Source organism: Sphaerodactylus townsendi, linkage group LG14 (genome assembly GCF_021028975.2).
Source record: "Sphaerodactylus townsendi isolate TG3544 linkage group LG14, MPM_Stown_v2.3, whole genome shotgun sequence".
NCBI lineage: Eukaryota > Metazoa > Chordata > Lepidosauria > Squamata > Sphaerodactylidae > Sphaerodactylus > Sphaerodactylus townsendi.
In genome coordinates this window covers 24275847-24297708 of record NC_059438.1, presented here as the reverse complement: position 1 = coordinate 24297708, position 21862 = coordinate 24275847, and the positions used below count along the sequence as shown (strand labels likewise).

At 52.8% G+C, this 21862-nt stretch overlaps 2 protein-coding genes and 1 non-coding gene across 4 annotated transcripts in view; all 3 read left to right on the top strand.

The window, feature by feature from the left end:
• SPG7 (SPG7 matrix AAA peptidase subunit, paraplegin) overlaps positions 1–11813 on the top strand; it is a 32349-nt gene extending 20536 nt beyond the window's left edge. For both annotated transcript variants that reach the window (XM_048515601.1, XM_048515602.1), the window contains exons 7-17: positions 1118–1243; positions 1768–1930; positions 3333–3506; positions 3782–3906; positions 5743–5845; positions 7200–7310; positions 8064–8179; positions 8292–8448; positions 8923–9086; positions 9482–9559; positions 10473–11813. In XM_048515601.1, the coding sequence (XP_048371558.1) occupies positions 1118–1243; positions 1768–1930; positions 3333–3506; positions 3782–3906; positions 5743–5845; positions 7200–7310; positions 8064–8179; positions 8292–8448; positions 8923–9086; positions 9482–9559; positions 10473–10685 (1530 nt within the window). In that variant the 3' untranslated portion in view covers positions 10686–11813. The remainder of the gene's footprint in view (positions 1–1117; positions 1244–1767; positions 1931–3332; positions 3507–3781; positions 3907–5742; positions 5846–7199; positions 7311–8063; positions 8180–8291; positions 8449–8922; positions 9087–9481; positions 9560–10472) is intronic.
• Positions 11814–12619: 806 nt separating this feature from the next.
• Positions 12620–17224, top strand: RPL13 (ribosomal protein L13). The gene is made up of 6 exons (XM_048516062.1): positions 12620–12762; positions 14376–14493; positions 14837–14978; positions 15571–15744; positions 16373–16429; positions 17030–17224. Exons 2-6 carry the CDS (start codon positions 14390–14392, stop codon positions 17186–17188), a joined length of 636 nt encoding a protein of 211 aa, XP_048372019.1. The 5' UTR covers positions 12620–12762; positions 14376–14389; the 3' UTR covers positions 17189–17224.
• On the top strand, positions 15421–15507 carry LOC125443921. The gene has a single exon (XR_007246204.1). It is a non-coding gene; the product is annotated as a small nucleolar RNA MBII-202 (small nucleolar RNA).
• Positions 17225–21862: the final 4638 nt, after the last annotated feature.

The following is a 21862-nucleotide window of genomic DNA, read 5'->3' as shown; positions in this document are numbered from 1 at the left end:
TCTTGCTGGTGGTGGGTGGTGGGCATCCTTTAGGCTAGAAGGGCTGAACTCAAGGAATGTGCAGAGTGTTTTGGCTGCTTTCAAGACTCACTAATGACTTGCAGCTGGGAATGGCATTCTGTTTGCCTTCGTCTTGCCAGCAGATCTCGCAGGCAGCGGCGCACACAAATCCCCTCGCTTACAGCCAAATAACTTTTCAGCCTCTCCGGCCACCTGAGCTCTACGGCCTGTGCTGTGAGCTGGCCTCCTTCCCTGCACCCCTGCCGCCCAGTCAGCTGAGCAGAGGCTGGTGATCTCTCCTGCCTGGCCAGGGAGGCTTGACGGGAGGGGCTGGCTGGGCCACATGCCGCCCCTCCCCCCTCGCTCTAGGGGGCCTCCTCGCCCCACCCTGAGGAAGAGGGGCAGGAGGTTCAGGGCTCCCGGCCCCTTCCCTCAGGAGGCCGCACTGTGCACACGCAGTGTTTCAGCAGCCACATTTTCCAGCCTTCAGCCTGCTTCAGGCGAAATGGAAAAGCCAAACCCTCAGTGGGAGCTTACATTTTGAGCACAGGGTAATGAGCGGTTACACAAAGCTTGTTGAGTCCAGTTGTTGCTGTGTCTTGTGGTTTCACGGAGGCTGAAGTGCGGGGCCAGCTGCTCTCTCGCTGCCCTGTCACTGCTGGCGCCTGGCTGGGGCAGCGTTTGGGGGCCGGGGGGCTGCGTGGGTTTGATGGGAACAGATGGGCGGGGGGGAGCATCTTTAGCTCAGCTTTCTCTGCGGAAGTGGAGAAGGGGGAGATTGTGGAGTGAATGCTGTGAGTCTGATCAGCAAGCTGGTTGGGCTGAAGTCTGGTGGCCGGAGCAGTCGACCTCCCTGCCCAGCTTCCCGCATAGATTCAGAGGGCAGCTGAGTCAACAGAGCCCCTGCTCTTGTTGCTGCAGGAAGGAGGCGCAGCAGAATTCCAAAATGGGGGAAATGGCCCAAGGGCAGAGCCAGCAGCGGCCTCGACTGGCGAGGACTTGTGGAACCTGGGCCAGAAATATTCTTCCCTTTAGCTCAAGGAAATTGCAGAGGGTGGGGGGAAGGGGTGTTGGCCTCCTTTGCCTGGGTTTTAAGGCCCTTTCTCCCCCATCGCAGAATCAGCTGAAAATGGCCCGCTTCACCATTGTGGACAGCAAGTCTGGGAAAGGAATCAGCTTCAAGGATGTAGCAGGACTGCACGAGGCCAAAATGGAGGTCAAGGAATTTGTGGATTATTTGAAGGTCAGAGCTGCAACACCCCTGGGACGAAGGAACCTTGGGAGGCGGGGAGCCGAGAGCCCCTGCGTGGGGATGGATCCACTAGGCCAGGGGTCTGGGACCTGTGGCTCTCCAGATGTTCATGGACTACAATTCCCATCAGCCCCTGCCAGCATGGCCAGTTGGTTGCAGACCCCTGCAGTAGGCAGCCCTGTGATGTTCAGCCCTCTTTCCCTGTTCTGCTGGCGAATGCTGTTTCCTTGAGGGTATCAAGAGCTCGCCAAGCACTTGCTCAAGCGCCCCCTTGGATCTTTCGTTGGGAATAGGCTGGTCATTCAGTCACCCTGCATGGTGGGTGCCGTGGGAAAGGATGAGTCTGCTTAACTCTGGCTGCAGTGGCAGAAGAGGGCTGCCAGAGGGGTAAAGAAAGGCAGCTGCCTTGACCAAAGGCTGCTGCAGAACGTTGTCCACAGCAAGGAAGAACTTTGGCAAGTTGGAAGTGGCGTCATGCAAGGGTCCAGCTAAAGCCCTGCCTGTTTGGATTCCAGAGCCCTGAGCACTATTTGCAGCTGGGAGCCAAGGTGCCCAAGGGGGCACTCCTGCTCGGCCCGCCAGGCTGCGGCAAGACCCTGCTGGCCAAAGCGGTGGCGACGGAGGCGCAGGTGCCTTTCCTGGCAATGGCTGGCTCGGAGTTTGTAGAGGTGATCGGAGGTGAGTCCTGGGAGGGCCGGCTTCCCCTCATGGCACAACCAGCATGTGCAGCCTTTGCCCTGCTTCTCAAGTGGCTGTTCTGGGGGCTGACAGTTGCTGAGAGCCAGCGGGGGCTGCGCACTGTACGTAGGCTTCAATCTCAACCGTCTGTGTTCTTGTGAAACATAAGAACGTAAGAACAAGCCAGCTGGATCAGACCAGAGTCCATCTAGTCCAGCACTCTGCTACTCGCAGTGGCCCACCAGGTGCTTTTGGGAGCTCACATGCAGGATGTGAAAGCAATGGCCTTCTGCGGCTGTTGCTGCTCCTGAGCACCTGGTCTGTTAAGGCATTTGCAATCTCAGATCAAGGAGGATCAAGATTGGTAGCCATAAATCAACTTCTCCTCCATAAATCTGTCCAAGCCAATTTTAAAGCTATCCAGGTGAGTGGCCATCACCACCTCCTGTGGAAGCATATTCCAAACACCAATCACACATTGCGTGAAGAAGTGTTTCCTTTTATTAGTCCTAATTCTTCCCCCCAGCATTTTCAATGGATGCCCCCTGGTTCTAGTATTGTGAGAAAGAGAGAAAAATTTCTCTCTGTCAACATTTTCTAACCCATGCATAATTTTATAGACTTCAATCCTATCCCCCCTCAGACGCCTCCTCTCCAAACTAAAGAGTCCCAAACGCTGCAGCCTCTCCTCATAAGGAAGGTGCTCCAGTCCCTCAATCATCCTCGTTGCCCTTCTCTGAGTTTGGCTCTTGGGGCTGTGGGAAGTTTGGCTCTTGGGGCTGCGGGAAGGAAGCCTGCGTGACATTTTAGCCATCCGCTCAGGGGAACCACCACAGCCAGCAAGTTAGGTGGCAAGATTTGACTTCCTTCCAGCTTCCCTTGACCGTGAGGACTGTCTCAGTTGGGGGTGTGCTGGAAGAGGAACTCAGTGGGCACCTACCTACCTGCCTACCTACCTAACAAAAGAAAACTATCCCCAGTGTCTTTGTTCCAGAAGAATTTATATTGTTTACCAGAAAGAGACCTTTGCTTCCTTGCTGCCTTGCATTTAGAAATCCCTCCTGGTTACTCGCTTCTCTTAAATCATGGCTGCATTTTCTCTCTCTCCGCTCTTCTTTATGCACAGGCTTTCAACTAGTTGGTGACTCTGATTCCCCTAGTTGTCCCACTCTCTCTTCCTGGGGACCATCTTCTTACAATATACTTCTCCACCAAATTTCCAACCTGGGGACGTGTTGCTGGGACCTTGGTTTTGCATGGGGAGTGATGATTGGCTCTGTTGGGGAAGCGGCCCAGGGTGGGAGGGTCTGCCGAGCAAAAACATTGGGAGATGTCTGCCGCCTCCTGGCAGCTCAGCTTACAACAGCTTTCAAGAAACTTTTCCCTTCTTGCCCCCCTGCAGGCCTCGGAGCTGCCCGCGTTCGGAGCCTCTTCAAGGAAGCCCGGGCCCGAGCCCCCTGCATTGTCTACATTGATGAAATAGATGCCGTGGGGAAGAAGCGCTCCACCAACATGGCTGGCTTTTCCAACACCGAGGAAGAGCAGACCTTAAACCAACTGCTGGTGGAAATGGACGGTCAGTGGGTCAGACTTATTCCTTGGGAGGAGAGCTTCCAAAATGTATTCCCTGCAGGGGGGAAAAAGATGCACCTTTTGCCATGAGATTATAACTCCCACCCCACCCCAGGAACCGGCACCCCGTGCGTGCCAGGGTAGCTGGTTTCGCTGCCAAAATCTTTTCCATCCCAGCCGTGCCTGATTGCAAACAGTACTGAGAAGGAGATCTTCCAGGCCCCCTTGCCCCAGGGAGAGTCCACACACTGTCACTCCTGACCTTTGCCCCTTCTGCAGGCATGGGGACCACTGACCACGTTATCGTGCTGGCCTCCACCAACCGAGCAGATATCTTGGATAACGCTCTCATGAGACCCGGGCGGCTCGATCGTCACATTTTTATTGACCTGCCCACCCTGCAGGTATGATCCAGACCCGCTCCCATGGTGACTTCCAGATGCTGCTTCTGGGGAGTGTGCACGAGGCATACTAGATTTAGCCCCCACCCACATTTTGCACATTCCTTCCCTCTGTTTCTAAAGGGTGTGGAGAGAGCATTTTTGAGGACTTCGGTTCCCCCATGCAAGGACTGTGGTGATAGAAATGTTAAGGAATAAATTAAAATTAATGCAGAGGCAGGGGGAAGGGAGCAAGGTGAGCCAATGACTCCTCCTTGGAGGTTTTCACGCATTTGAAAGGAGTCCCGGGTTGCACGTGGGCCTTGGGAGAGCAGGCCAGCCAGGGAAATTCTGCCGCCTGCTGGCGTTGCTCTGGAATGGTCACATCTTCACACATTCAGGTGCCTTCTCTTGAGCCACAGAGGCGTCCACAAAATCCTGCTTGGGAGGAAATGCTCTCACGGGGGCTGCTCTGAACTATGAAGGCAACCTGTAGCAGCCATCCCAGCTCTGGCTTGTGCTCCTCCCAGGAGGTCTCTTCCTCTGAGCCTACAGCTTGTATTTCAGCCAGCAATAGGAGTTCTGCAACTGCCCTTGCAATAATAATGATAATCATTGGGGTGCTGTGTGGTTTCCGGGCTGTATGGCCGTGTTCTAGCAGCATTCTCAGGAGAGAATGCTGCTAGAACATGGCCATACAGCCCGGAAACCACACAGCACCCCAGTGATTCCGGCCGTGAAAGCCTTCGACAATACAATGATCATCATCATCAGACCAGTGTTCTGGTCAAGGCCAGCCCACTCTTTTTCCTTGTGGTTTCTTTTCCCCAGATGGAGCCCTCTTTCCTTTTGATGAGGTAGCTCTACTCTGAACTGGGGAAGGCTGTTTATCTTGTGCAGGATCAGTTCTTTCCCACAGGAGTCAGCTGACTTCAGCTCTGAAAACGCTCTTCCCCCCTAGAATCCTGTGCAGTTCACTGATGTGTGTTTTCAGACTTACGTAACAGAGAGGCTTGTGGCTGTTACAAGAGCAGCTACTTGATCATGGCAGAGATTTTCATGGCCTAACCTTGTGCAAACTGGGTGAAAATATGATCCAGTCAACAACCATCTCAAAGTGGTCACGGTCCACTCCCACTGCTGATGAGCTGGCAAAAGAGGACGAATCAGAACAGTATCTATAAAGTTAGACATTAAGGGCAGTAATGTCTGGCAGTGGGTTCATGACCCCACTCTGTTGAGCCCAGTTTGATCATGTCATATCTGCATCTGAATTCCAGCTCAGTGTGTCCTTGTAGTCTCCCTTTGAAACTTTTCTGCAGAAGTATTACTTCCTGGTTTATTTATTAACCTTGTTTTCCATTCCAAAAACAGGCCCCCAAAGCAAGTGATCAGCAGTTAAAAAACCACAGCAGTGAAAAGACACATTTGGGGCTGTGCAGATCCCGTCTGAATGGAACGGTGCCGGATGGCTCCCTTGCCATCCTCCCCTCTAGCCTCTGTGGATGTGCACAGCAAGCATGCAGGCTCAGGGGCTCCTGACACAGATTGTTGGTGCCTTACTGGTTAGGACAGGGGTGTCTTAACTCTGGCGCTTCAGATGTTCATGGACTACAGTTTCCATCAGCCCCTGCTGGCATGTGCCAGAGTTGGACACCCCTGAGTTAGGAGATTGGGAGTGTGCAGCTCTTGCGTAGGAGCATAGCAAGTGCTTTACTGAATTGGACCTAGACCCACTGCGTCCAGAAGTCTCTGCAAGATTCCTAGCAACCCATGCTCTTACTCCTCCTACGCTGCCCAAGAGGTGCTGAAACAAAAGCCCCTCCCATGATCTGCAGTCCCTGTTTTCTTTGCTTGCAGGAGAGGAGGGAGATCTTTGAGCAGCACCTGAAAGGCCTGAAGTTATCCCAGCTTGGCAGCTTCTACTCCCAGCGGCTGGCTGAACTGACTCCAGGCTTCAGCGGTACGTGAGCCTGGCTGCTGCCAACCTTCTGTGTCCGTCCATCCGTTTTCCCCACCCAGACCCAGACCCATCATGGGCCTTTGCTGGATCTCTGCGACATCTTCTGCTTGGCTCCCTCCCACCCAGCAGTTTCCCTTCGTGCCTGAAGGGCTCACAAGGAGACAGGCCAGAAATGCTTCTATGGGGATTATTTGGAACCCACAAACCTGCTGAGCTTCCAGCCACCTTCCCCTCTGCTTCCGTGGCAAGGAAAGCCGCGTGTGTGAGTGACCCTGCTCTCTTTAGGTCCGGAGGAGAGCTGCTCCCTCTGGTGGTACTTTCTGGAATTTAATGGGTAGGAAATAAGGGCCGCAAACGGGGGCGGGGAGGCTTCGAGTCAAGCATTTTTTTTAAGATGGCTTTCCCAGATTAAGAAGCAGGGAGGCTTTGGCCTGCCTTCCAGATCTCAGGCCGCTGAGCCAGGCTCAGCCCTTTGTTCTGGATTTCCTGTTTGTGCTGTGGCTGTGGAGTATCCTGTGTGTATTACCCCTTGCTTGGCCCCCGCTCTCTATCTCTTGCACAGCCTCTGCAAGCGGCCCCTGCGCCACCCTCACACTCAGAACAGATGTTTGTTCGTTCCCTGGTCAGGGAAAAGCCCGTGGGCCTTGACACTCTTGGGCTGCCTTCGCTCGCTCCCTTCGGCCCAAGACTTTGTTGTCCCTCGTGGAGCATCTTGGTGAGGGCAGCCAGGCTCGTCTGGTGGCCGGACTCCAGCGTAAAGGGTGCAAGAGCATCCTGTGCCCAGTGGCCTCTACCAGTACAGCTGGCGTGCGTCAGATTTGCACCGTTCTTCCTTGGCCCTCACCTTCCCTCCCCCCTTCTCCTTTGTCCCGTTGCAACCATGGAACGAACGCTGCATGGAACAAACCTCATCAGTTTTCATGGGGATCTGGAAGAGAAGTTTACGTGAGGTTGACCAGGGGTGATCCCAGACAACTGTTTTGGCTTCCCCTTCTGACTGGAGGGGGCTTGCCTTCTGGGATGGATCCACCTATAGGAGCCGCCTGCTCTTTGGCATTCCCACCCCAACCCAGGCAGTGTTGGTTAGGGCCGTGGTGGTGAACCTTTGGCACTCCAGATGTTATGGACTACAATTCCCATCAGCCCCTGTCAGCATGGCCAATTGGCTGATGGGAATTGTAGTCCATAACATCTGGAGTGCCAAAGGTTCGCCACCACTGGGTTAGGGTGTCCCTCTTATGGCACACCATTGTTTGAATGATGTGGGTTAATCTTGTTGGGGGGGGAGAATGGAGAGTGGAAAAGCTGGGGGGGGGCTTCGAACCATCAGCTGTGTCTCTTGTTCTGCCCACAGGAGCTGACATTGCCAACATCTGCAACGAGGCTGCTCTTCATGCTGCAAGAGAAGGACATAAGTCCATTGACACCTTTAACTTTGAATATGCTGTGGAAAGAGTCATCGCTGGTGGGGCTTCTTTTTGAAACGTTAAAAGAATTCTGTTTAAAATAAGGAATAGCGTGGTCTGTTTTGTTAAGAAAGACGCTCGTGTTTGTTCTCAAGTATTGGCAGCCTGCGGTGCAGAGCTCTGCCTGGGCACAGTGCTTAAGGCAGCTGCCTGGCCCACAGTGGCCCGGACAGCAACACCCTGAGCAGCAGGCAGACTTTTTGCATTAGTTTTTCAACTGCAGAGCTTGGCAAATAAATCTTGTTCACCAACAAATATGTCAATTCCTTTCACGCCGGGATACCCAGCCTATTATATTACAGCGCTCACAAATCCCATACACAGGAGAGCCTATATGCTGGCTAGATTTAACATCATGCCATCTCCACTACATAGAGGAAGACTTAAAGGTCTTCCAAGCGATAAGAGGTTCTGTACCTGTAGCATAGGACAGCTGGATCCCATCCCACACATTCTCCTGAACTGCGTATCATACCAAGAACTCCGATCCAGCCTGCTATCCCAAGCTATAGACCCTATGATTGATTGTACTGAATCAGATAAAGTAGTTACGCTTTTAAATTGTCAGGATTTTCATTGTTGCCTTATAGTGGCAAAGTTTTTGTCAGAAGTTTGTAAACTGAATGTATGGCATTAGTTTTTGAAAAGGAGTGGGGAGATGAAGGACAGAGGCCCTCCTGCATTCTCAGTCTCTGACTCGTCCAAGTCCCAGGAGGCAGAAGCAGCCGAAGATTTATGTTTTGTGTCTCCAGGAACTGCCAAGAAAAGCAAGATCCTGTCCCAGGAGGAGCGGAGGGTTGTGGCGTTCCATGAGTCTGGGCATGCCCTCGTAGGCTGGCTTCTGGAACACACCGAGGCGGTGATGAAGGTATGTTTGCTGCTCATCCTGACTCGGGCTGTGAGAATCCGGGCGGAGGACCATTCCCCGCTGTCCATGCTAAGCAGTCTCTGTGCCTGTGGCTTTCCTCCTGTTGCTGCAGGTCTCCATAGCCCCTCGCACCAACGCTGCCCTGGGCTTTGCTCAGATCCTGCCTAAGGACCAGTATCTCTTCACCAAGGACCAGCTCTTCGAGCGGATGTGCATGGCCTTGGGAGGGAGGGTGTCCGAGGCCATCACGTTCAACAAAGTGACCACAGGTGAGGAGGAGCCCTCCTGTAGGCAGGCGAGCTGAGCGAGGCCACACAAAGGGCTCGGTGAAGCCTCTCTTGAGTCCATGAAGCCGCCTGATGGCAAATCCGACCCTTGATCCATCCAGGTCAGTATTGCCTCTGCTCAAGCTGGCAGTGGCTCTCCAGGCGGAGGGGTCCTTCACGTCCCCCATTGCCTGGATCTTTCAACTGGAGAGGCGGGGACTGAACTTGGGGTCTTCCGCAGCCCCAGCAGATGCCTTGCCATTGAGCCATGGCTCCATAGAGGAGAGGTTTGCTCTCGTCTCCCTGGGAAGCTAGGTCTTCCGTTGTGCTGCACGACTCTCACGGTCAGAGCAATTTTTACTGCTCAGCCAGTTAGGCCACAATTTGCAGCTGGCCCTGGGAGAGGAGCAAGCTGTTCTAGTCAGGTCCAGTGATCATAATCAGGTATTGATCATCTTTGGTCCTTTGCACGCCCAGGAGCACAAGATGACCTGAGGAAAGTAACCAAGATCGCCTACTCGATGGTGAAGCAATACGGGATGGCGCCCAACGTCGGCCACCTTTCCTTTCCGGTCCAGGAAAATACTGCCGGGATTGGGCGGCGCCCCTTCAGCCACGGACTCCAGCAGATCATGGACCATGTAAGTTCTCCTTGCAACCCCAAAACTGCTGCTGGTGCTTGGTGCTTTTTCCCGTCCTGCTGCAAACCTGACGGGGGTTTCTTTGGCCAGGCATCTAGGTTCAGCCTGTGCTTGCGGGACCACCTCTCCCACTGGGCTCAAGAAGTCACGCAAGACCAAGAACCTTCTCTGTGCTGGCCCCCACTGTCTGTGGCTTTGGCTTGGCCCACACTGAAGGTTATGACCCCATTCAGGATGTGTCCCGTCAAGGCTAAGAAATGTTAACTGTGGGTCACATCTGGAGCCACCGGACGTTGCACCCGACGGCACTGCTTGGAGAGAAACACTCTCCTAGCTCAAGCCACAGAACTAGTCCCGTGGTGTTGGTTACCTGTGGGCTTCTGTTTCCTTTCTAGGAAGCAAAAGTGCTGGTGGCCCAGGCCTACAGGCGCACAGAAACGCTGCTTCTGGACAACAGGGACAAGCTGAAGGCGGTATGGTTTTTTCCTGGCATACCTGCGGCCTTGAGTTGGGAGGGGGGGCAGGTAGAGGGCTGTTGGAAACCCCTTCCTTAGTAGACTAACCTGCTTCGTAGTTCGTTTGTGAAGCTCACAAGCAGCTCTGAGGTCCTGGGCGGAAACCTGAAGCTCAAAAAGATCTATAGAGCAGATTGGATGGCTGCTAGGCTTTGTCTCCTCAAAGACCCAAGGGCTGTTCTGGTTGCCCTGAGTGCTGGAAAATGCCACGGCCGTCTTTCTTAGGCTGTAGAGCCAAGAGGCCCCTGCAGGCAACAAGAAGGGCTTGGGGCCACGGGATGAGTCAGCTGCTGTGGGGGCAGGGAGCACGCTGAGTGGCCACTCTCCTTACACAGCTGCAGAGTTGGGCAGTCGTCCCATCTCCAGTATCTCAGCACCACATGTGGGAAGCGTCTGTTAAAAGCTGATCTGTTTCCCCTTCCCATGTGGGGACTGTGGGCAGTTATTCGTCTGAAAGTTATTCGTCTGAAAGTTCGTTCTGTGCAGGAGAGACTTTCTTCCCCTGCCAGTGAAAGCAGCGAAAGGTTGCATTTGTGTGTTATCCTTCAGTACAGCCTGGCTTATGGCTACAGCAGGCTCTGGGGTGCTCCTTCGAGTGCCTGTGCACAGAAGAGCAGCTGGGAACCCACTATGGTGGGGAACCCCCCTTAAGGTTGAGAAGCTTCTAAACTGAAGTAAATACACACACACACCATGCTCACCTAGTGGAGAGTGTTTTGTTTTTGTTTCCGTTTCGGGCAGTGAGCTGGACTCTGCCTCATCTGAGCTGCAAAGGGCCATCCTCTCCCCTGACCCTGGTCCCTGCTCTCCTTGCATGCCTGTGTCTGAGAGCGTTCCTGGGCTCATCTTCTTCCCCCATTTCTGTGTTTAGCTGGCTGATGCCCTCCTGGAGAGGGAAGTGATCAACTATGATGACATCGAAGCCCTGATTGGGCCTCCTCCCCATGGGCCTAAGAAAATGATCGCCCCTCAGAGCTGGATTGAAGCCGAGAGAGACAAACAGGATGTGGGGGACGAAGAGCCCCCCCAGCAGCCCCCCAGGCAACGGGAAGAAGAGGAGGAGCCCAACCTGAGACCTGTTTGAAGCCACGTCATGGCGAGGAGTAGGGGAAGAGTCTGTCAGCTTCTCATCTGAACCAGGCTTGCTAGGAGAGGTTCTCCTCCCTTGCGCTTAATGTGTGGACCTCTCTGCTCGGGTTTCTGGGGTGGCTTTCGCTGCTCTGGGAATGAGTCGTGACAATGGGTATGATGTCAAGCAGACATCCTTGGGTCACTTGTGGGAGCCAGCTCCCTTCCCCATGGCCTCCTGCCAAGGCTTCGATCAGCCGCTGCCATGCTCTGCCTCTGAACATGTCGCCCGCTCAGGAGCCCTCAGTCTGTACCACAGACATGAATTGGCTGGCAGAGTTCTTCAGCGCTCAGGAATATCCAAGTACACGGGGCCTTTTCTGATGAGAGTAGTTGGCCCGTGCCTATGCTAAGGGCGGTGCGGAATCCGAGTTCCTTGAGAACGCCATATGGCCTCTGGCCACAAATGTTACAAGAAGGCAAAGACCAAGTCAAGTGGCTTTAAGAACGAGGGAGCACCTACAAGTCTTTGTTCAGAATATGCTTTTAGGGCAAATATTTGTCCAGAACTGCTGGAAGCAGAGGAGGAGGAATGGGTTGATCATCACTAAGCAAATGAGCGGGTGGGGGGGGGGGTGAGAGAGTGAGAAAGAGATCAGCCAGTTCCATTTGCACCCTCTCTTTAAATGTGGGTTACTTCCCCGAGGATTGTCTTTATCCTGGAAGGAGCCTCTGCCATGTTTTGGTCCTGCCAACGTTACATTGCAGTTCTCTGGCCTTCTTCTCTTTCAGAGCCCTCAGGATCATAAGTACAAGTATAAAACCAGTGGCCCTTGGCAAATAGTCATCAGTGATCTGTAGCTACCACCTAGTGGTCTGTTCAGAACCTACATGGAATAGTATTTTCCAGTCTAGCTGCCTCTGAGAAGTTCCCAAGTCTCTGCTGCTGTTCTCCCCAAAAGGGGAACCAAATCCACCCACAAGATATTTCTGGAGTTACTCAACATTCACCAGACCCCTCAGCTGTGTGGTAGCCTCATCTTCAGATAGCTTCAGGGGCAAGGAAGCCTTGGGTTCTAACTGTCAATGTGTGTTTATCTTGGAGGTTTGGATGATGTACAAGAAAATAAAGTTTGGGATTTATTACTGTTGTCTGGGCTGTAATGAAATTACAAGTACATATGGGCAACCTTAGCTGGGGTGCTGTTGCTCTCAGAAGCATGATAAGAAAACATGGTTCATTCTCCTCTCCACCCCTACTTTTCTATGCATATTTCTATGCATATTTCTATATGCTTCAGTTTTAGTCATAACAGCTCAGCATGGCGCATATCAGTAAAAAAATGTCTTGCTGCATCAAACCAAAGGCCCAGCTAGTATGTGATTCTGGCTGGCTGTATTGGAAGACAAGTGCCTGCAGGAAGCTCCCAAACAGTTCCAGCCCTGTTCTTAGTCTGAAGTACTTGGTAGTCAGAACTGCCCTTATTTGTGGAGGTTCTATTTAATGATCCACTTGAACACCCTGATGGAACAGTGTTCTGTACATTTCTCCATTGCTTCATAGCCCGGTGGTGCTTTGTTGCATGAAGCAGCATTTCCTTTGGTCCTCCTGATCTTCCTGCTCTTCAGCTTCATCAGGGGATCCTGCAGCCGGGGGGGGGGGGGGGGGGGGGGGTGTTCATTTTTTTCTACCTATCAGCGATTGTGTTATAAAATTATTAAGTTCTTAGTGTGGAGATGCATGAAATTGGCCATATACGTAGAATAAAATAAATAAATATGAAACTCGGTAAATGTGACTAAAGCGGGCTAAAGAAAATCCTTCCCTCCTTGACGTGAGTGTCTCTTGAGAGCGTCGCCCGGACTTGGGTGCTGGAAACTGCAGCGCGCGGCTGCTTTAAGGAGGGCGCCATCTTTAGTGACGGCGGCGAGACGCGCCACTGTTGAGGCCAGCGAGCGGGATTCCTCGTCCTGATTGGCCACGAGCGGAGCGTCGCGCTTCCTGGAGCCGGGTCGGAAGAGAGGCTCAGATTTCCCAGCGTGCCCCGCGCCGTCTCTTTCTTTTTCCGGCCGGCCATCTGCAGCGGCGGGAGGTGAGTGGAGGCCTGGCCGCGGCCGGGAGACGATCCTTCGCCATCCCTCTCCGGTGTGGTGCCGGAAGGGGCCGGAAAGGGCCGGGCGGACCGGGGGGATCCTGGCCGTGGCGGCGGGAGGGCCATTGCGCGGCGACCGGGGCCTGGAGCGCCTGCGGCCCTCTTTCCCGCAGAAGGGGGGCGGGCAGGCCGCAGCTGGGCAAAGAGCCGGCTTCCCTCCTTTGCGCTGCGTCTGCGGGGCCTCATTCGGAGCGGCCGCGTCTCCCGCCCTGCCCCCCCCCCCCCCGGAGGATTCGCACTCGCGGCCCTCCAGGAGTTCTCGAAGACGGATTCCGCATGGGCCAAAAACAGCAGTGTGAAAATGGTGTAAAAGGGTTTAAAACGGTGTAAAAGGGTTTATACTGTTTTCACACCGCTGTTTTTGGCCCGTGCGGAATCAGCCAAGGATTATAGCCAGCGGTTCAGAGAGTACTTCTGCCAGCGGTGTAGCTCATCAGACCCTGGAGGCTTGAACTCCTTTAAAGTGGCCGGGTGTTCCTGCACCACCTCTTCATTTGTTCTGGGCTGAATTTCCCCTACTGTGTCTTCTGTTCGGATTCCCCACCCTCTGGATCTCAGTGCTTGTGATGGTGATTTCCCAGTCCCTTGGCAGCAAGAACCCCACCACCATAAGCCCACCAGGGAGGTGTTTCAGGTTCTGGACTGCAGCTGGCGAGGCTTTGACGCATGTGTTCTATCCTACTTACCATGTTTGGCCTTCGTAGTTGTGCATTTTTCCAGGTCTATTAAATACACAAATCTTTAAAATTTGCCAGTAAATGTTCTCAGTGCAGCTTTGCACAGGTGACTTAATTGAAAATCAGGTTATTTTCAAAGAGGTGCTTACTGTGCATTTGGTTTAAAAGTTACTTAAAAGATTGAACAAATAAAGTCATTTGTGTATATATTCCTTGAAATGGCAAAGAAGAAATTTCTGGCATAAAACAAATACAGATGGGGTGTGTGTGTGAGAAAATGTAGCCTTCCAGGGGGATGTTCCTATTGTGAATTATGTAATAAACAATAAAATAATAGAACAAAGTGATTTTTTAATTGTTTCCAAGTCTGGAATCCAAGCTAAAAATGTACATTACTTACATTTAAATGGCCAGAAACTGTTGTATGTTAGTTTTTAAAAGTCTTAATAATTTAATAAGTAACTAGTGGCTTTATCAGTTAAAATAAAATTGTGCATCCCAGGCCAGTTTAATAATCTGGAAAGCCTGCAGATGTTCATGGTACTAAAATAAATTGATGACAGGTGAATTAAGGCATGATTTATTAGTGAAACAGTTTTTAACCTAAGAATACTTTGCAAATACTGTATTTAAAAGATTTTTCCCTTTGTTGTGTGCGTTGGCCAGTGTTGATTAGAAAGAACCCAACGTGCTGCATTTTCCCTGGGTGAACATGTGTTGGATATGCATGACAAGCTTGAATTGATGTTCATTGCATCTTTCCCTGACTATTCAGAGGGATGTTAGGGGGGTAAAATCATTCTGAGAGGTTCTGTAGGCTGTGAAGAATTATTGCAGCTTGAATCATAAAGCTGAGTCCGGGGTGTTTGTTTTCAGGGATATAAGCAGCCATGGCGCCCAGCCGGAATGGCATGATCTTAAAGCCCCACTTTCACAAAGACTGGCAAAGACGAGTGGCTACGTGGTTCAACCAGCCTGCCAGGAAGATCCGCAGGTAAGTTATTGCAGCCTGCTGAGTCCGTGAGGTCTGCGTTCCAGGGGCCAGCAAATAAGCTCTGGGTAACAGAGGCCGTTTGGGCTTCTTTGCAAGGGTCCCTTGCGCCCAAGATGCCAGATTAGCACTGCAGCCAAGTGACAAAATTTTTACAGAATTGCTGTCCAACCTTGCTGATGTGTTTAGAACTCTTATCAGCTGATGGTTGTGGTTTTTTATCTTGCTGCCGCTGGGACTATAAGTCTCTCCTTGTTTAATCTGTAATGAGCATCAGGCTGTGGTTGTATTTAGAGAAAAGGAAGGGATTTGATGTAACCCCCCGTCTGCTACTCTTTCCACCCAGGAGGAAGGCCAGGCAAGCAAAGGCCCGTCGTATCGCTCCTCGTCCAGTATCTGGACCAATCCGACCAATTGTGAGATGCCCCACCGTGCGATACCACACAAAAGTCCGCGCTGGTCGGGGATTCAGTTTAGAGGAGCTGAGGGTAAGTGGAGGGGGCAGATGTCTCAGAGACGGAGGTGGAGGTTCCCTTGGACTGCTGGATACGTGGCTTAAAGTCTCAAGGAATGAGTTACATTTTCAGGAAAGGTTTCTCAAGGCAGCTTGGCTGAACCTGATTGCCTTTCTTGACAGACTGCTGCTATAAAGCAGATTACTGGGTGTTCCTAAAGAAATCTGCATGAGAGCTCTTAAGATTGCACTGAATTATTTCTTGTTTGGGAGGGTCAAGGCGCTCGTGCAGGCAGCGGTGGAGGAAAGCCCTCCTATATCTGGTGTTGTGGGGGGTTTTTTTTGAGGAGCACAGAATTTAGCCTTGTTGAGTTTTTCAAAATGTTTGGCAGATATTTCTCTTAAACTCTTGGGCCAGAAAGTGCCTCAGGATGCCGCTTGTTGCTGCCATTTTTGGTGGCCGCTCGCTCAGTCGATGATGACACTGTCTCCGGAATCTCTGTACCCTCCGTGATGACTGTTCTTGAACCCTTTTCCAGCTGATGACTGTAGCGGCCTTCAGCCAGGCAGGGATGTTGATGCACAGGTTGTTTCCCATGAGGCTCAGGCGAGTGCTCTCTCCCTAGATGGCTGGCATTCATAAGAAGTTTGCCCGCACCATTGGCATCTCAGTGGACCCCAGGAGGCGGAACAAGTCTACGGAGGCCCTGCAGGCCAATGTGCAGCGGCTGAAGGAGTATCGCTCCAAGCTCATCCTCTTTCCCCGGAAACCTTCTGTCCCCAAGAAAGGGGATAGCTCAGTAAGTATTTTGGTGTGTGTGTGTCGGGGGGGGGGGGGGTACTCTTACCTACAACTCTGGTGAAACTGATCTCCAGAGCACACAAGAAATCCCAGGTTTAGTTTCCAAGAAGAGTGGGCTTAACCTTGGAGCACTCTTGAGTCTAAAGCAGAAAAGTGTGAGCTGTTCTCCCGCTCCTGTTTGTTCACACGCAGGTTTTGCGGGGGGGGGGATGCAGGATGCAACTTCTGACCAGATACTTGTGCTGTAACCAACTCTGTTCCTGGAGACAATCTGAGAGTATGGAGCTGAAGTGGGTGGAGTCTCCTTCTTTGGAGGTGTTTAAAAAGAGGCTCAATGGCCATTTGTCAGCAGTGCTTTGATCATGTGTTCCTGCATTGCAGGGGGTTGGACTTGATGGTCCTTGGGTCTCTGCCAACTCTATGGTTCTATGATGTGAAAACGGCCTTCAGTGTTGGCCAGGTTAAAGGGCTTGCCTCAGCTCAGCTGTCATACTGGTTTTAGCCTTGCGAACCTCCACTGACGCACTTCTCTGAAATGGATCAAGGCGAGGCTTTCCTGCCCACAAAGGGTTGCACAGGATAGTTCTTATGGAGTTCTGCAATTGTTCCTTTCTTCTCCCCTGCAGGCAGAAGAGCTCAAAATGGCCACACAGCTGTCTGGGCCAGTTATGCCCATCAAGAATGTAAGTACCTTCCCCTCTGGAGTTGTGTAGGTTTTTCCCCTGCAATGTAGGTTGAGCATAGGTGTCCTTTTTGCACTTGGTTGAAGTGCTGTCCTTTTTGTAGCAATGGAAGTGAAATTCTCTTGCGAGGTAAAATATCCATGATAGTTCTGTTCTTCTTCCATGCTGCACTTCAGTGCTAAAGGGTCACTGTCATGGTCAGGGGTTGTCTCGGGGTTTAGGGGAGAAGCTCTTGTCACTCAGACTGCTGCAGCACTCAGTTTTGCAACTGGCCCCGTCTGTGGGGCCCAAACCGGCAAGGCTTTGGGGATATTTTTGGACAGGGCAGGAATGTTAGTTATTCTTGTTGTTCAGGGTTGAGAGTCCCTGCAGTGTGCAATTGTGCAGAAATGTTTTCTATAGGGTTTAGTTGGTGGGTAAAATGTGTCTGGCTGCAGAACATGGTAGTTCTGAGCAGTAACAGAAGCTTCTTTGGCTGTCCCTGCTAGCAGATGCCTTTGGTGTCGCTGGCAGGCAGCAGAATAACCTGCAAGTGGCAGCAGATGTGTGGTGTGCGTGTCTGCATCTGTGGTCTTCGTAACTGCAATTCTTGCCTCTCAGGTCTACAAAAAAGAGAAGGCCCGGGTTATCTCCGAGGAAGAGAAGAACTTCAAGGCCTTTGCCAGCCTGCGCATGGCCCGGGCAAATTCCAGGCTCTTTGGCATTCGGGCTAAACGGGCGAAGGAGGCGGCTGAGCAAGACGTGGAGAAGAAGAAATAAACTGTTGGCTCTCTCAATAAAGAAGATAGAATCGGAGCTATGTGGTGCCATTCTGTGCCAAGGGGCCGAGAAGGGGAAAGGGTATGTTGGGACCAGGGCCCTCCTGCCTCAGTGTCTGCTGTGCGCCCTGGGAGTCAGAACAGGCATGTCGTCCTCCTCACATCACTTGGGTGCCAGGGGCTCTGACCCACACGGGCAGCAGGAAGCAGCTTGCCAGAATTCACCCGCTTGTGGGAGAGTGATCCTGTCTCCTGGCTCTTCCTGAACTGGTAGGCCCATCCCAGGGGGCATTTAGGATTCACTCTACAAAAGGGAGGAATTGCTGGGGGGGAGGGGAGGGAGCTGAGTCTCCTCTGACCAAAGAACTTGTCAGTATGGTTTGTGCCTGTTAACTCTGTACAAGGAGTCCTGAGATGGGTGTTTTTTACCCCATTGTCAGTACGCACCATGCTCAAGAGCAGGGGTCTTCAAACTATGGCCCTCCAGATGTTCATAGACTACAATTCCCATGAGTCCTACCACTTGGCCATGTTGGCAGGGGCTGATGGGAACATCTGGAGGGTGACGTAAGCAGCAATCGGCCTCTGGAGGCTCAGGCACAGAAGGCTCCCTGCCAGTCCATGAACATCTGGAGGGCCATAGTTTGAAGACCCCTGCTCAAGAGCAAAGGTGGGCTGAGCTGAGATTTGTTCCACCCCCAAATCCAGGCAGTTCCAAGGAACATGCTGTGGTGGCGATCTTGTGGCAAGGAGTTTCCCGGGAATTCTTGCTTGACGTTCACCGTCTGGCGGAGTTGCCTTTCACAGCAGCTGCATCTCCTTGTGCTCCAGGGAAATGCAAATCAAAGGGCCCAGGGGGCTCCGGCCGGGGGCTTCTGTGTCCTGACCGCATCTGTGGTGCCAGAGGCCCAGGAGTGATTTGCCCACACGGTCCTCCTACCTAAGAAGAACAAGAGACCACAACCCAACCTGCCTTATTGCGTGGGCCAGGGAGCGCAGCAGGCTGCCCCTCTGTCAGATGAGGCGGAAGCAGCAAAGCTCAGCTGCGTGGCCTAAGCAATCCGGCTTTTTGGAGGGGGGGGGCACGAGCAAATTGGTGCACACCCTTTCCAGAGGGGTTCAGGTGCATCACGGGTGGAACACATCAGCACCACAGCATCTGGAGTGTCTCCACTGGCCCATTGCAGCTAACATGCTAACCCCATCGAGGCCCTGGACTTCCAAGGGGGTCTCGCATCCAAGAACTGACCAGGGTTGATCCTGTGTAGGTTCTGGCTGGCCTGGAACATCCAGCTGAGGGCAAAAGACGCTCTGAGGTGGTTTGCCATTTCCTGCCTCTGTAGCAACCCTGGACTTCCCTGGTAGCCTCCAGTCCAAGTCATAACCAGGGCTGACCCTGCGCAGCTTCTGAGCCCTGATGAGATCAGGGTAGCCCTTTGGACCCCGACCTTCTATTTCACCCTCTTTTCCTGATTTGATGGAGCCCCACGCTGAGGGCCAGGATTCACTGGGTTTTGTTCCACTGCAGGTTGGTGCAGGAGCGATCAGGCAAAGTGTGGTACCTTGACAAGGCTCTAGCTAAGAAAGGATCTGCTTAAAGGGCCACCTTCTGTGACTGGCTGCTATGCTCTTTTCCACATAAAGATGGTAGTTTGGCCAGTGGAGGTGCAACAGTTGGGAAAGTTGTACTCTTCCGCATTAGGATATAATCCCGAGTGAATATGAGAATTACCATTCATTTTTACACACCACCTTTGTCAAAGCCATTATTTTGTGTATTATTGAACATGGTACTTTGATATATAAGAGCATTTATGCCAAAATGTATTTTTGCTGTCAAATGGAGAGGGGAGGGGGGGAGAGCAGGGCTAGGTAGGCACTGGGACAAGGCAGAGCATTCCGCACCAAGGCAGGTTCGACACGCTTTGTTCTGTGGTGGGGGACTCTACTGTTTTTCTTTCTGTGAAATGATATAGCCAGGGGAAAAGGTTGGCATGAAAGGGCTCCTCTTTTCCACTGGGTGGTGCCAGAGGCCTGATAGAAGCGCCTGGACTCTCTCTGTTAACTTCATAGCTTCTCTCTTTTCGTGCGCTTGGGGGCCTTTTCTTGCCTTGCTCCTGAAGTCCTTGGTTTGCAGTCCCGTCCCAGTTGCCTGTTCTTCTCTCTGGCGGCAGCAGCTCCCCAGGGTCCTGGGCAGTCTTGCGTGCAACTTGCTCTTTTTAACTGCAGGCGGCAGGGACTGAACCTCCTCGAGTGTGCCGGGCAGGTGCTTTGCAGCAGACCCACGTTCCCTCTGGCTAGTGGTTGGGACAATATTTGGGGGGGGGGGAGGGCAGAGCAAATGCAGCTTCAGACCACCCAATTGTGGCCTGCAATGAGATGTTGCCAGTGTTCTCCATTCTGTGCAGCAATGTTGGGGGGGGGGGGGGGGCGGCGGCATGGCAGAGCGCCATTTTGGCAGGCAGAATATCCTGGACGCGAAGGGTTCTCGAGTCACAGTTACTAGTAGGGACCCTTCTGTGCCTGAGCCTCCAGAGGCCAATTGCTGCTTACGTCACCCTGTACTAAGATTGACTAGTGGAGTGATTCTTAAGAATGTCCCAAATGAATTACTGGTGCTCTCTAATCTTCATAGTAACCCTGCAAGGTAGAATACTATGCCCATATCACAGATAGTTGGCACTGAGTAGCTGAGGCTGACAGGCTTAAAATGACTCCAGCAGGAAAGGGGAAATATTGTTATGAGTGTTGCCCCAGGCTACATAACTCTCCATTCTTCTATTTCATCCTCACAACAACCCTGTGAAGTAGGTTACGCCAAGCGATGGATGTATTAGCCCAAGGTTGCCAATGAATTGGGGGGGGGGATGAGGAGTTAAAGCCAGGTCTCACCAGATGTTTTCCAGTTCTACTACTATACTACACTGACTCTAAAGAGGTGCTCAATGCCCCCACTGATCTCAGTGCGTGACCAGGAGCTAAGAACTTCCTACAGGTCAAGTGATAGTTTTGATCACTAGCTAAACTAAGCCTCAGAAAAAATTATTTCCATCACTTGAATGCCTACATTCTTTTCCCCAGCGCCACCGTGGTTTTGGTGGCCGGACATTTGACTCTTCTGTCCTAGGATTAATTGGATTTCTGTGCCAAACGCTATGAACAGATGGGCATTGGAAGAGAAATGTTAGCGGACCTCCTCCGCACAAGCAAATGGCCAGGGATTTCTCCAGGAAGCAGCCCCTGTTGCAAAGTGTTCTCATTAGAGGCAGGAAATTCTGCTTCCTTGGTGCGATCAGCCGGCGCGCTCTCTTGCTGGGCGCTGGGCATGCTTGCCTGTGCTTTTGGGTTCTTGGTGCTGCTTACAGTTTAGGGGGAAATTGGCTGTTTTGTGTGTTTCCACAGCAGAAGCTGGATCTCGGCCTGGCTGCTGGGGCCAGTTGGCGTGATGAGCCAAGGTCACCCAGCAAACCTCCGTGGCAAAATGGAGGTTCAAACCTGGGCCTCTCTGATCCTAGCCTCACACACCAGCCACTGAACGACGTGGCTCTTGATGATCTCTTCACTTCATCGCAATAGCTCCCTGCAGGGTTGTCACCTACTCTGCTGGAGGCGTGGTCTCCTCCGTTGTCCCACGGGGTACGGCAGCCTCCTCTCCTGCAGCGCCCTCTGCTGGCCACGTCTGGGCAGGGCTTCCTTGACAGCCCTTGAAGCCTGCCGCTTTCCCACCCACCTGACAGCCGGCGCGCCCGGCCTCTTGCCCTGCTGTAGCAGTTCTTTTCTCTGGCTGCCCTGCTGCGAGCAGATCCTTCCCCAGTGCTGTCAGTCAGCCCGCCGCAGCAGGAAATCGGCTTGTGTGTGCTGTGAACTAGAAAGAGACCTGATGCAGCAACAAGCCTCGCCGTGCGGGCCCCTCCGGCTCAAGACCTGCGTGCTGGCAGGCAGAGACAGAGAGCAGGCCGTTGGGGCCTGCGGAGAGTGCCGCGGGGAGCTGCCCTTGGCTGGAAGGCTCTGAATATGAGAGGCCTGCAAAGGACAGCTCAGACAGCCGTGTGCCATCCTGTCGGCTCCCAGACCTCTTCTTCCCAGACAGTCGAGGCTGCTGCTGACTGACAGGGCCCGGCAGTTCTCGGGCTCCATGGCGCTTGAACCGAGGCTGGGACCTCCTGCCTTGGCGCGGATTGCTTCGTGCAGGGCATCTCGCTGCTTTGGCCTCTCTTTCCCATTTGCAAATTGGCATCTGGCCCCGAGGGCTCTCTGCTATGCCAGGCAGGCAGGCACTAATTAAATGAGTGTCAGCAAGCGCCTGGCAGCAGAGGGCCAGGGGGAGGCAGCTCACAGCCAGGGCCGACCTCACAGGAGGGCAACTTCATAGAGATTGAACAGGAGGTCTAGAGAGTCACGAGTCTCAAGGTGGGGTCCCGCAGGACCTGCTAGCCTCACCCCCCTCCCTCCTGGGGAAAACTGAAGAGTTCTTTCACGCCTCAAGTGAGGCCAGCCAAGGTCCACCCAGTTGCAAATGGGGCCAAGGAGGCTGTGAGCTCAGCGGTGCTCCCTGAAGGTCTTTCCCGGAATCTGCCAGCCGCACCCACGGCCACCATCTCCAAGGGGCTCCTGCGGCACTTGGCGAAGTCCGTGATTCCAGCCAGCCCCTGCCTGCCGTGGGCGCTCTCCCCTC